This window comes from Antechinus flavipes, chromosome 1 (assembly GCF_016432865.1).
Source record: "Antechinus flavipes isolate AdamAnt ecotype Samford, QLD, Australia chromosome 1, AdamAnt_v2, whole genome shotgun sequence".
Taxonomy (NCBI): domain Eukaryota; kingdom Metazoa; phylum Chordata; class Mammalia; order Dasyuromorphia; family Dasyuridae; genus Antechinus; species Antechinus flavipes.
Window position 1 is genome coordinate 697,113,209 of NC_067398.1, and position 13,979 is coordinate 697,127,187.

Genomic DNA, 13,979 nt, shown 5'->3' on the forward strand with positions numbered 1-13,979 from the left:
GGAAAGGAACATTAGGAAAGTTTGAGTCAGATTTTAGTCATAGGCAATCATTGACCCATAGAAGTAGAAGATTCTCCCATCCTAGGGTCATTTTCTAATCCCCCCAGTTTCCTGTTTCCATCAGGATGAGTTTCAGGGACCCTCCACAAAATCTTCCCTTGAAGTTGTCAGCAGAGCCTTCATTGATTGCTCTGATATATCTGCTATATTCACACTCAAACACCTTTCCTGGCTCTCTATTACCTCTAAGACAAGACACGAGAATCTTTTTGGCAGTTAAAGCCTTTCTTGACCAGATTCCAGCTTCTGTGGAAGCATTACAGAAGTGGGCAGCCTCAAAGCCTGTGAGTCCCACATCTGCCATCTATCAACCATGTGACACTGGGCAAGTTACCTAACTTTTCAGTAACCCAGTTTAAAGTAACTCTGAAAGCCAATGGTTCTCAGCGTATAGAGCAGGGACTTCTGGGATTCCCCAAGACCTTTTAGGAGGTCCAATGAGCTCAAAACTATTTTCCTAATGATAAGTAAGATATTGTAACTTCTACTATGGCAACTATTGATTGATATAACCCACATAAAAAAAAAAGTTCTTTAGGTTCCACAATGATACTTAAAGTCATGAAGGGATCCTGAGGACAAAAAGTTTGAGAATCACTGTTCTGAGTCAGTAAATTGCATAAAAGATGCCAACCTGTTGGCAGAAGGTATTTCTTCTTCATACAGGAAAATGATTGGGTTAATCACTCTTCCTGCCCACAATCTGATATGATCATAACTTTCCAATCTGTTTTCCTACTACACCCCTGCCCCAAGTGTTTTCTATATCCCAGGGAAATTGGTCCTCTCCTTGATATTCCATCTTCCTCTATCCATTCCTTTTCAAGGCCTGGCCTCCAGGTTCAAAATACTTTACTCTTCACCTCTACCTAGAGTGTCAAGCAAGATACACACACCAGCCCCCTTCTCCGGGAGCTAATTGTTGATCCCACCTGTTGTTAGCCCCCTCTACCTAACCTGGCATTGAAGGGCAGCTAGGCGATGTAGCGGACAGAGTTCAGGCCATGGAGTTAGAAAGACATGAGTTCAAATCCAGCCATAGACATTTACGAGCTTTGTGACCCTAGGTAAATCACTTCACTCTGTTTGCCTCAGTTTCCTTATCTGTAAAATGATCTGGAGAAGGAAATGTCAAACCACTTCATTATCTCTATCAAGAAAATCTCAAATAGGGAAATATTTGAAGACATGACTGAAATTTCTCTGTTTACTTTCTACATTTTATTTATTCATATGAATGTATTTCATATTTACTTATACTGCAAAATATTATTTTCCCTTAATACAATGCAGGCTTTATGATGGTAGCAGGACCGAGCCAGGTTTTTTGGCAGCCTGGGCCCCTGGCACATAGCTGGGGATTTATAATGCTGTTTGACTTGAATTAATAGAACTGACCTAACTCCTGGCTATATCCTATCAATATCTGAGTATGTTAAGAATCCTAGATTTCATCGGCCTAGGTTGCCTCTCTGTGATATGGCTCCTACATCCTCCTAAAGCTTGTGAGATGATCTTCAAGAGCTGCTGTGGTCAAAAAGGTCAATACCCTAAAGTCAACATGGGAATAAATGTCTCTGAACTTAGCCCAACTGATCCTTAGACCACAAACAAATGGGTCAAAGCCCATTTATTAAGTAATTCTAGTTATTTTTTAAAAATTCCCTTGCATCAAGTATCAATTTGTAGTTGTTCAGTCATTTTAGTCATGTCTGACTATTCATGATCCATTTAGGGTTTCTTGGCCAAGCTACTGGATTGGTTTCCCATTTCCTTCTCCATATCATTTTACAGATGGGGAAACTGAGGCAAACAGGGTGAAACGACTTGCCCAGGGTCACACAGCTAGAATGTAAACATGACTCCTGTATAACTTTTGTCTCCAGGCTCAGAGTATGCACTATGGCACCACCTAGATGCCGAGTCTCAATTTGCATCTCTATAACTTCCATCCTGCAATTTCTTCATTAGTAAAAATTAGCAAATTAAATTAGTAAAAAAATTAGTAACAATAGAATCATAGATTATCTCGATGTAAAGAAGAGAGTGCTAGACTTAGAATGAGAGGACCTGGGGTTCGAATCCCAGCTCTGCCACTTGTTTGAGGCAGAATTTGAATCTAGGCCTCCCAATAAGGCCCTATGGTACAGTGAATAACAGCTGACCTCAAAGATTTGGGATCAGAGGGCCTGAGTTCAAATTCCAACTCCTCCTGTGTGATCTAGGACAGCAATAATGACAACAAAAATAATGGTAACATTTATATTGCCCAGAAGTTTGCAAAGCAATTGATTCATTATTTTATTGGATCCCCACTTGAAGGAATATGACCTTATGAGTTATGAGTTGGCCAGAAACCCATCATTCTGAAAGATGAAATCAACTTGGAAACTCACACCTCCTCAGATCATTTCCCTCTCCCTCTTCATAAATTCATCATATCCCTAGCTTGGGTATCACTTCCCTTCCCCCTTCCTCCCAATCCTTTTTATGTCTTGACTTCTGTATTAGATTGTAAGCTCCTTGAGGATAAGGACTATCTAATGCCTTTTTTGTATTCTAACACTTAGCACAGTGCCTGACACACAACGGGTCCTTAATAGTTATTTACTGATTCTGATTCTCATATTTCTTTTTTCTTTTTTTTTCTTTTCAAGGGAATAAGGGTTAAGTGACTTGCACAGGCTCACATAACTAAAAACGTGTCAAGTGTGAGGTCAGATTTGAACTTGGGCTCTCCTGACTCCAGGGTTGGTGCTCTATCCATTGTACAATCTAGCTGCCCCATTATTAATTCTGATTTAACAAATGAGGAAACTGAGGCTCAGAAAGTTTATACAACTTACCCAGTGTCACAAAACTAATCAGTGTCTACAGCAAAATTTGAACTTAGCTCTTCCCAACTCCAACTCCCTTGCTCTATCCAGTATTCTTCCGCTGTTTCTATGGTTGAATGATCTCAACAGTACCTTATTTTTCTCCTTTGTATAACGCAGGAGTTGGGCCAAATGATCTCTAATATCCCTTCCAGTTCTAAATCAACATCCTGGTGAGTTTGAGCTGGAAAGGATCTTTGAACTCATCTGGTTCAGTTCCCTCATTTAACAGATGAGGAAGCAGGCTCACAGGTGGTGACTTTTCCCAGAATCACACAGCCAGAACATTAGCAGAACTGGGGTTACAACTGTATCCAAGTCTAGTGCTAGCCTTCCAGGGTGTTGTAGGGACGGGCTTTGGGAAAGTATAGAAGGCTGTAAGAATATGAGCCACTCAAGGAAGTGGAAACTGAATGGATGCCCATCAGCTGGGGAATGGCTGAATGAGTTATGGTCTATGAATGTTATGGATATTAATGTTCTAAAAACAAATGACCAACAGGCTGATTTCAGAGAGGCCTGGGGAGACTCACATGAACTGATGCTAAATGAAATGAGCAGAACCAGGACATCATTGCACATGGAAACATTGATATTATGAGATGATCAATACTGATGGGCATAGTTCTTTTCAACAATGAGGTGATCCAGGCCAGTTCCAACAGACTTGTGATGGAGAGAACCATCTACATCCAGAAAGGGAACTATGGGGCTTAATGTGGATCACAACACAGAATTTTCATTTTTTTCTTATTGTTTGCTTGTTTTTTTTTTTTCTTTCTCATTTTTTGATCTGATTTTTCTTGTGCAGCATGATAATTGTGGAAATATGTATAGAAGAATTTCATGTTTAACATAAGTTGGATTACTTGCTATCTAGAGAGGGGGTGGGAGAAGGGAGGGAGGAAAATCTGGAATACAAGGTTTTGTAAGCGTGAATGTTGATATATAGGACTGTTTGCCATCTGGGGGAGGGGATGGAGGGAGGGAGGGGAAAAATCGGAACATAAGTGAGTGCAAGGGATAATGCTGTAAAAAATTACCCTGGCATGGGTTCTGTCAATAAAAAGTTATTATAAAAAAAAGAAAAAAGAAAAAAAAAGAGTGAATGTTGAAAACTATTTTGGCATATATTTTGAAAATAAAATTATTTTTTAAAAAATGAAATAAAATCACAAGAGGAAAAAAGTACCATGACAAAAGTAGAAATGATAGCTCATAACCTGGCATCTGGAGAAGAGAAATAAAAGTAAAATAGAGAATTCCGTTGCTATATAATTATTAAAAAAAAGAATATGAGCCACTGTTATTATTAATATTACTACTGTTCTTCTAATGTTTTTCTTGAGCTGTTAGGGCAAGCTGGTCTGAATTTACATCTAGTTTTAGCTGAACTAGAGACAGATTTTTCCTCATCCTCACTAGACCTGACATAAGACTCCATATATCATGAGTGCCACGTAATTAGCATTGACCAACTAACAAGCTGATTGTATACACACAGGTAAGTATCTGCCCATTGGCTGCCATTTGACCTTAAACAAATAACTTAATCTCCCTAAGCGGCCAGGTGACCTGGAGACAGGCACACCTGAATTCTAATTCTGCCTCAAGATTCCTCAGGAATCCTGTCACATTTCTATCAGCCTCAGTTTCTTTGCTGAAAAATGGGAATAATAAAAGCAGTGACCTCCCAGAGTTGTTGTGCAGATAAAAGGAAATAATATTTGTAAAGTATTTCATTCCATAAATGCTAGCTAGCTAGCTGTTTCCCTAACTGTAAAAATGAGGGGATTAGACTATTTGGCTTCTGGGTCCTTTCCAAACCTAGCTCTATGATTTTATCATTCCAAGAGCTCAATCGTAAAAATACTCAGAACCTAAACAAAAGTAAAGGTTTGCTTACCTCTGGGGACTTCATTATATTCTGGAAGATCGTATAGGCAATGATTGAACTTGATCCTATAATGCTGGGAGAAAGAAAAGAGCCATTCATTAATCAAGAGCCATTTAAAGATATTGATCCAGAGGATCAGTGAAGAAACACATTTTTTCCCTCTGAGTAAAACAGTGGAGAGCTATTAGCACAGAATAGTGTACGTACCCTCAGATGTGGGCACTGTGTAGTTAGATTTTCTTAACAGTTTTTCTTTGTTACAAGAGAGGATTCTAAGTGGGGGTGAGGCTATATCAGGACATGACTAATTAAAAAGTAAGTGGCCTTGTTTGGCCAGCAAGCATGACTGTAAGGAGGTTTTGCAAGAAATAACTAGAATGGGGCAGCTAGATGGTGTAGTGGATAGAGCACCAGCTGGTCTCAGACACTTAATACTTCCTAGCTGTGTGACCTTGGGAAGGAAGGAAGGAAAGAAAGAAAGAAAGAAAGAAAGAAAGAAAGAAAGAAAGAAAGAAAGAAAGAAAGAAAGAAAGAAAGAAAGAAAGAAGAAAGAAAGAAAGAAAGAAAGAAAGAAAAAGAAAGAAAGAAAGAAAGAAAGAAAGAAAGAAAGAAAGAAAGAAAGAAAAGAAAGAAAGAAAGAAGAAAGAAAGAGAAAGAAGAAAGAAAGAGAAAAAGAAAGAAAGAAAGAAAGAAAGAAAGAAAGAAAGAAAGAGAAAGAAAGAAGAAAGAAAGAAGAAAAAGAAAGAAAAGAAAGAAAGAAAGAGAAAGAAAGAAGAAAGAAAGAAAGAAAGAAAGAAAGAAAGAAAGAAAGAAAGAAAGAAAGAAAGAAAGAAAGAAAGAAAGAAGAAAGAAAAGAAATGACTAGAATGTTGAATTTGGAGTCAAAAAGACCTGGATTCGAATCCTATACTTAAATAAATAGCTGTGTGCTCTTGGGTAACTTTAGGTTTCTCCTCTTTTAAATGATGGGGTTGTGCCTGGGAATTTTCCTCTAGCTTTTCATATGACACTCTGCTCCTATAATGCAACTTATTAGCTAGCTTAACTTCTGTCTGCCTCAGTTTGCTCATCTATAAAATAGGAATGATAATAATAGCAACAACTTCCCAGGATTATTGTGAGGATCAAATAGGTTGGTAGACATAAGTCAAATAGGTCCACAAACCTTAAAGTACTTTACATATTTCAGCTAATACTTTAAACGTCAACCATTCCATTGGGGGGGGAGGGGGGGAGGGGAGTCTCCACTTGGTTGCATCATGCTTTACTTTTGAGATATCATTAGGGGAAAGAACACTAGACCATTCTAAAGGGAAGAACATTACGACAAAACAGGTCTGGCTTTGCTAAGACTCAGCAAAGTCTGCCCTACCTCAGCCAGGTGAAACGGACATACCTGAGAGTGGCCATGACAAACTGAATCCATTGTATTGAAGAAAAAACCTGAGCAGGGAAAGAAAAGGAGAAATATGGAAGTGAGGTTTTCAATGGGAAAAAAACAAAAACAAAAACCTAAGAACTAGAAGAGACTAGAGTTCTGATCCAATTTCTTCGTTTTCCAGATAGAGAAACTGAAGCCTTGAGATCATAGGATTACAGATTTAGAGCTGCAAGGGACATTACTCATGTTATAAATGAGGAAACTGAGAACTAGAAAGTTAAAGTAACTTGCCTAAAATCACTGGATCATAGCACTAAGACACTAATTCTTATCTGGGGTCCATTAACTTGATGTTTTAAAACATTTTAATAACTATATGTTATAATCAAGTTTCTTTTGTAACCCTATATATTTTATTTTATGCATTTAATAACACAATTCTGAGAAGGGTTCAGAGGTTTCACCACACTACCAAAGGGATCTATGACCAAAAATAGGTTAAGAATTCTCGCTAGAAGGAACCTTAGAGATCATCTAACCCAACTCTCTCGTTTTATGGATGAGGAAGCTTTGCCCAGAGAGGTCATACAAAGTACAAGGAGGCAGAGTTGAGATTTGAACCCAAGTCCTCTGACCAGAAGTCTGCTTCCAATGTCACTTAGCACACAACTGTCTAACCAAAAGGCATTTCTAATTACTCAAACCATAAGCGTTTATTAAGTGCCTACTATGTGCCAGATATTCTGCTAGGCATTTGGAGATACAAATATCAAACATGAAACAATCTCTTCAATGAGTTTACATTCTAATCAAGGAGATAAGCACAAATACATAGAATAAATATAAAGAAAACAGACCTAAATAAATACAAGACAGCTAAAAGTAAGGTAGTGGAGGAAGGCTAGAAACCACCATAGTTCATAGAGAGCTGGAACTGATCAAGAAGACTTATCTTCTTGAGTTCAATTCTGGCCTCAGATAGTTACTAGTTCTGTAACCCTGGGAAGCCCTTCACCATTTGTCTCAGTTTCCTCATCTGTAAAATGGACCGGAAAAGGAAATGGCCAACCACTCCAGTATCTTTTCCAAGAAAAACACAAATAGGGTCATGAAGAGTTGATCACAACTGAAATGACTCAACATGAATAGCAACAATTTGGGGAGGGAGGACACTAGGAGCTGGGGGATCGGTAAAGGCTGGTGGTAGAACATGGTCTTTGACTTAGTTCTATGAAATTCCATAGCAAATGAAGACTGAATAGAAGGGATGAAGATGAGAAGAAGGGGAACAGAACAGAAAGGTGGAGAAATAGCTGCTAAACCAGGGGCTTTCCCTTCTCTCTGAGAGCTCAAAGGGTCCTAAAGTTAAAGGGGTAAAAACCCCACACTGGAGACTGGATAACTTGATTTCTTCAAAATGCCCAAATTCCTGCATCATCTTTGGGAAGCCCATTTATGCCTAAGAGATGGAGGAGGGAAATGGAAAGAACAGAGGAAGAGGGAAAAAGAAAAAGGGAGAAATAAGTGAGAAAATGGATAGAAGGTAAGAGGAAAAGAGAAGAAGAGGTATGACAGAGACAAAGAGATGGGAAAGAGTGAAGGATAGAGAGAAACTGAGAAGAGAGACAGAAAGAGATGGGAGAGAGACAGATGGGGGGAGGCAGTGGTCCTCAAAGTGTAGTCCGAAGAATTATTGGGGTCTCTGAAACCCTTTCAGAGGGTCTACAAATTCAAAGTTATTTTTTATTTCTAATATAGTAAATAGTTATAAATATAACCCATGTGAACAAAAACTCTTTGAGCAGATCCTCAATAGTTTTTTAACAACATGAAGACATGAGAAGTAAAGTTTGAGAACCACTGGAGAGGAATAAGATAAGAGAGGGGGGGAAGAAAGGAAGGGAGGGAAGAAAGGGGGAAAGAGAAAGAAAGAGGGAAGGAAGCAGGAAGGAGAGAGGGGAGAGGGAAAGAGAAAGAAAGGGAGGAAGGGGAGAGAAGAGGGAGGGAGAAGGGAGGGAGGGAGGGAAAAGGGAGGAAGGGAGAAAGAAAAAGAGAGAGAGAAAGACAGGGAGGAAAAAGAGTAAGAGAATAAGAGAGAGGCTGAGAGAGACAGAGACAGAAACAGAGGGAGACTGGGAGAAAAAGAGAGGAGACACAGATGGGAAGAAGAATGAGAGAGACAGAGAGAGAAAGGAAGGAGGGTGAAAGAGAAAGAGAAAAGGGGAGCCAGAGAGAGACTGTGACAGAGAGGAGAGAGATGGGGAAAAAAGTGAAAGATATAGAGGAGAGACAGGGAGAGAGGAAAGGGAAATAGAAGGAGAGAGATGGGAGAAAAATGGATGAGAAAGAGTATAAGATAGAAGAGGGAAAGAGAAATAGAGACAGAAAAAAAGAAGAGAGGAGGGGAGAAGAGAAAAGAAAAGAAATGTAAGACCACTAACAAGAGAAATGAAAAAGAATGGGAGGGGGGCTTCTGAGACACTGAATAGAGTTCAATTGCCACAGTTCTAAAGGGTGGGGAAAGAATAGAGAATAGAGAAAAAAAGGAAACTGAGGGAAGAAGGAGGAAGAGGAGGATGAAGAGAAGAGGAAGGAAAGGAAAAAAGGAGAGAGTTTGCACTTCCCTCAGGGTCCCCTCGGCGTCCTTACCACGTCCCATTTGTCTTCCAGATAGCTGGCCTCGGATGGGAGGGCCATGGGGCCCCGGGTCCCAGCGTTCTCTGGTCAAGTTCCCCTGGCTCTGAGTCCTCGAAGCCTCAGCCAGCTGACTCCACCCCTAGTCCAGCCCTGGAGAGCTCCTCCCCTACCCCTCCAGCCAGGCTCCTTGAGGTCAAAGAGAGAGTGTGGAGGAAGGGGAGGAGGAAAGCACAGGTAAACCCATTTTCTCCCTCACTTGAGTTCTGATTTCTTTGATGCACAATATGGTAGAATTGTTCATGGGCCCTGGAGATAAGGCCATCCAATATCCTTCCCTTTACAGATAAGGAGCCTGAGGCTCAGAGTAGACCTCTTGTAACTCATCTAAATAACTGAGTCTAGGAGAGTAAGTAAAAGGAGAACAAAGACTCAGGGAAGAGGGATGAAAGATAGTGAGAAGAGTGGGATCGGAGGAGGGGGAGGGAAGAGGGAATAAGAGGAGACAAACTGAATGGAAAAAATGAAATCTCAAGTGGGAGGGGGAGGGGTAGATCACTAGGAAAGAAGGCAGCACCAGAGAGGGAGCCTGCTGCAGTGACAGAGCTCCCACAACTGAGAGCGCTCATGCTCAGTGGAAACCCTAAAAAGAGAGTCACCAGGACTCAGAAGCAGGCAAGGTTTTTTGTTGCTCCAAATTCAAATCAGGGAAAGGAGGTGCAGAGAAGTTGGATCTGGGGACATCAGGCCCCCTGGAGAGGCTGAATCCATGGAATATTCCCCTACAGTGGAAAGGCAGAGACCCCAGAACATAGTTGTTAGATCCAAGGGAATAAATTTGAGAAGCAGAATTAGAACCCAAGACCTCGGATTGCAAGCCCTATACATTTCTACCTTGTCAAGTTCGAAGAGGAAAGGGGTGGATCAGGGAAAGCTTCATGGAAGAAGTGGCCCCCAAGCTGAGCCCTGAAGCAGGAAGAAGGGAAAGAACATTGGCTTTGAAGTCAGAAGGCCAGAGTTCAAATTTTCCTCTGACCCAATAGCCTGAGTGACTTTCACCAGTCATTTCCCTTCTTTGTGCCTCAGTTTCTCTTTCTGAAATATGAGGAGGAGTTAAGAGTTCCAGTTCTAACCCATGAAGACAAGGATATCTCATGGAGACTACTGGCAAGATAGTAGGGGATACCCTGTTTTCCAGAGCCAAGGCACAAGTGAGGGAGAAAATGGGTTTCCCTGAATTTGACATAACAACAATCCTCTGCGCTCCCCTCAGGATGATTTTGGCCACAGCAAAAAGCCAGAATTGTTTTGGTCGGGAAGCCCTGTCAGGAATCAAAGTTGTTACAATATTGCTGTTACCCTCAATGTCGGGGTTAGGGCTCAAAAACACAGTCATTGGGATAAGTATCAAGGTCTCCCCAACTCTGCCTCATTTCCTCCCTCTCCCAGGTCCTACCCCCCCCCCAACCTCTTCACCTCCATCCCCACTAGAAGCAGGCTCCAGTACGAGCCTCTGCTTGCAAGCAGTTTCCGAACTTTGAAATTAAACTTGTTTCATTCCTGACTCTTTTCTAGCCTCCTTTGTTGGGCTCCGGCCGCCCCCAGTCCTGTCCACATCTGGAAGGATGTGTTTCTGTAGCATGGGGATAGCTGGAGGAACAGACCTCATCATGGTATTAGGGGATGGACGCTGGCTCTGGAGACAGCAGCTGCCGAATTCGCATCCTGCCCATCGCCCGTGTGACCAAGATGGGACGAGGTAGGGGCACCTGGGTACCAGAACTGGTCTCTGAGCTCAGTCCTTGCTCCTCGCTGAAGGAGGGAGGTCAACACTCTGAATTTGGGGATCGGAATAAAGGTGAGTGAAGAGTGAGAGAAAAGACACATCAGTTGGATAAATATTTATGGAGCATCTACTCTAGACCAGGCATTGTGGGGGGTATTTAAAAAATTGGGCATGTCCCTGCCTTCGAGAAGCTTACGGTCAGTGGAGCAGTGGAGAGAGCCCTGGCCCTGGAGTCTGGAAGAGCTGAATTCAAACCCAGCCTCAGACACTTAACAAGATGTGTGATCCTGGACAAGTCACTTCATGCTGATCGTCTCAAAAAGAAGCAGCAGCTTATAGCCAGCCCACTAGGGGAGATATGACAAATAGAAAAATAATTTTAATGCAGAATGTGAGGTTCAGTAGAAGAAAGAGACTGGAATCATGCACTTCAACAAGACTATATGATGATCAATTTTGATGGCCGTGGCTCTCTTCAACAGTGAGAGGAACCGTATCAGTCCCATTTATTCAATAATAAATAAAACCAGCTACACCCGGTGAAAGAACTCTGGGAAATGAGTGTGGCCCACTACATAGATTTCCAATCCCTCTGTTTTTGTCCACCTGCATTTTTGATTTCCTTCTCAGGTTACTTTTACCTTATTTCTAAGTCCAATTCTTCTTGTAGCAAGATAAGCAGCAAAATAACTATGGATATGTATACATATATTGTATTTAACATGTATGGGACTGTCTGTCATTGAGGGGAGAGCTGGGGGGAAGGAGGGGAAAAGTTGGAACAGAATGCTTTGCAAGGGTCAATGTTGAAAAATGACCCATGCAGATATCTTGTAAATAAAAAGCTATAATAAACAAAAACTGGGGGAAAAAAGAAAGAATTATCTTGTTTGGGGAATAAATAAATGGAAGTGATGCTCCCTGAGGGCAGGAGATTTGAGCCTCTGTTTCCCTGTCCCAGCTCACCTCTTGCGCCGGCAGAATGGGCGTCATGTCTTTCGTACTATTCCTCACACAAGCTTCTCCATTTCCCATCTACACTGTTCTACCCCATGCCTACAATGTATCCTCACCTCACTTCGCCTCTCAAAATCCCTTAGAAATTCGGCACAAGTGCCATTTTCCACATGAAAATATTCCCGAGCCACCCAATTGCCCCCGCCCTCTCCAAAAAATTAACTGATGCTAATTAGCAGGCCTCAATGCCGGGAAGACTTGCGTTCAAATCCTAATTGTGACAGATCCCATGTAACCTGACCCTTGCTTAATATCTCAGTGCCCTAGAAAGCGTTGCGAAGGTTATAAATTGTAAAGAAGGTGCGTTTTGCAATATTCCTTAATTAGGACATCCTTATACCAATCATAGTGATCGTCCCTGTGCAGAGGCAGCTGAGTAGTTCAGCCGATGCTGCCCTGCACCTGGGATCAGGTACACTTGAGTTTGAATCCCATTTCTCTTTCTTGCTAGCTTAATATCTGTGTGACCCTTGGCAAGTCATTTAACTGCTCTTAGCCTCAGTTTCCTCATCTGTCAAATAAGAATAATAATAGCATGTGTCCCTGACAAAACACTTTATTTTTGTCTGCCTCAGTTTCCTCAACTGTGACAAGAGGATTAAAATAGCACCTACTTCTCTGGGGTTGTTACCAGAATCAAATGAGGTGATAGTCATAAAGAGCCTAGCACAGTTCCCTGTATATAGTAAGTGCTTAATAAATGATTACTTCTTTTCTTCTAAATGGAATAAAATCTAGTTGTTTTTTGGGGGGCTTGCCATTCAAGGCCCTCAGAGATCAGCTCCTCTGACCCTCCTTCATGATTTTCAGATAAAACCAAGCTGGATTAATCTGCTCCCCAAACACATCCTGGGATTTCCTGCTTCCTTGCATTTTTTCACTCCTTTCCTCTGCCTTGAATGCCTTCCCTTCCCACTTGTTCCACCTTCTGTTGCCAACATCCCATCACCCAGGGACTCATATTTGAGTTCATGCTTCCCCCCCCCCCCGGGGCAATTGGGGTTAAGTGACTTGCCCAGGGTCACACAGCTAGGAAGTGTTAAGTGTCTGAGATCAGATTTGAACTCAGGTCCTCCTGACTTCAGGGCTGGTGCTCTATTCACGATGCAACCTAGCTACCCTGAGTTCATGCTATTTTTAACCCTTCATTCTCCCTCCCCTGTTATAGCTAATTGGCTCTGATTCCAGCAATCTCTCTTGCCTCAGATCCCTTCTCACTGGTCTCATTACCATCACTCTAGCCTAGGTGTCCATTACTCCTTGGAACAGTGGAAAGCAGGAGGAAGTCAAAAAACTGGTTTCGCTGGTGACTTTTTGAGGGGACTTGGGGATTCTAGATCTGCATCCTTAAATCTAAAATGAGGGGGATGGACTGACTGCTCTTCTATCTCTAAATCTGTGATCTTAAAATCCTACCTGCAAGGACCCCTCAATCAAAAGATATACAACAGGTCTTGCTTCTCTGTGTTTACTCTTCGTTTGTCAAACTCTTCTTCCTTATACATTCATTGCTTAAGTTCATTTCCTGACTACTCAAGCATCTTCCATGGCTCCCCATTACCTAACTACAAAGTTTAAACTACTCTGTTTGTCAGAATTCCTTAATTCTGCAGTCAAAAACTACCCTACTTCTCCTCCATTCCTCTTACAGATTTCTCGAGTTGATTCTTACAACAACAATAATAATATGGAGTATTTATATGATGTTTTAAGATTTGCAGAAGATTTTACAAATGTTATCTCGATTCATCCTCATAACAGTCTAACAACCTTGAGAGGTAGGTGATCTTATTATTCCTATTTTTCAGATTAGGAAACTGAGACAGGCAGCAGTTAAGTGATTTGATTGCTGTGGTTCAGTTCTTTCAGTCATGTCCAATCTCCGTGAGCCCACTGGGTTTTCTTGGCAGAGACACCGGAGTGGTTTGCCATTTCCTTCTCCAGTTCATTTTACAGATGAGGAAACTGAGGCAAACAGGGTGAAGGAACTGCCCAGGGTCACACAGCTAGTAAATGTCTGAGACAGTATTTGAACTCAGGAAACTGAGCCTCCTTGACTCGAGGTTGATGATCTGTGCATTATGATTTCCCCTAGATACCCAAGTGACTTGGGTGACAGTTAATAAGTGAAGCAGCATTTGAACTCAGGCTTTATTAAAATCTGGTTGAACATGCTAGTCACCCTTAAATATGTTTATTCTCTGGCCTCTGATCACTCTCTTTTCCCTCTTCTTTCCTCTACCTGTTGAAATCCTTTAGATTTACTAAATGGGCTAAATTTTAGGTGGATAAAAACAAATGCAAAACCGCTTCCACTCTAATGGAATG

At 41.4% G+C, this 13,979-nt stretch overlaps 1 protein-coding gene across 2 annotated transcripts in view; it reads right to left on the reverse strand.

The window, feature by feature from the left end:
* The window catches only part of TMEM116 (transmembrane protein 116), a 61,370-nt gene extending 52,405 nt beyond the window's left edge, over positions 1 to 8,965 (reverse strand). Inside the window, exons 1-3 of one of the 2 annotated variants that reach the window (XM_051972803.1) lie at positions 8,864 to 8,965; positions 6,230 to 6,276; positions 4,843 to 4,906 (exon numbers count right to left, since the gene is read on the reverse strand). In XM_051972803.1, the coding sequence (XP_051828763.1) occupies positions 4,843 to 4,906; positions 6,230 to 6,276; positions 8,864 to 8,911 (159 nt within the window). In that variant the 5' untranslated portion in view covers positions 8,912 to 8,965. The remainder of the gene's footprint in view (positions 1 to 4,842; positions 4,907 to 6,229; positions 6,277 to 8,863) is intronic. The other variant, XM_051972802.1, reaches the window with a different exon arrangement.
* Positions 8,966 to 13,979: the final 5,014 nt, after the last annotated feature.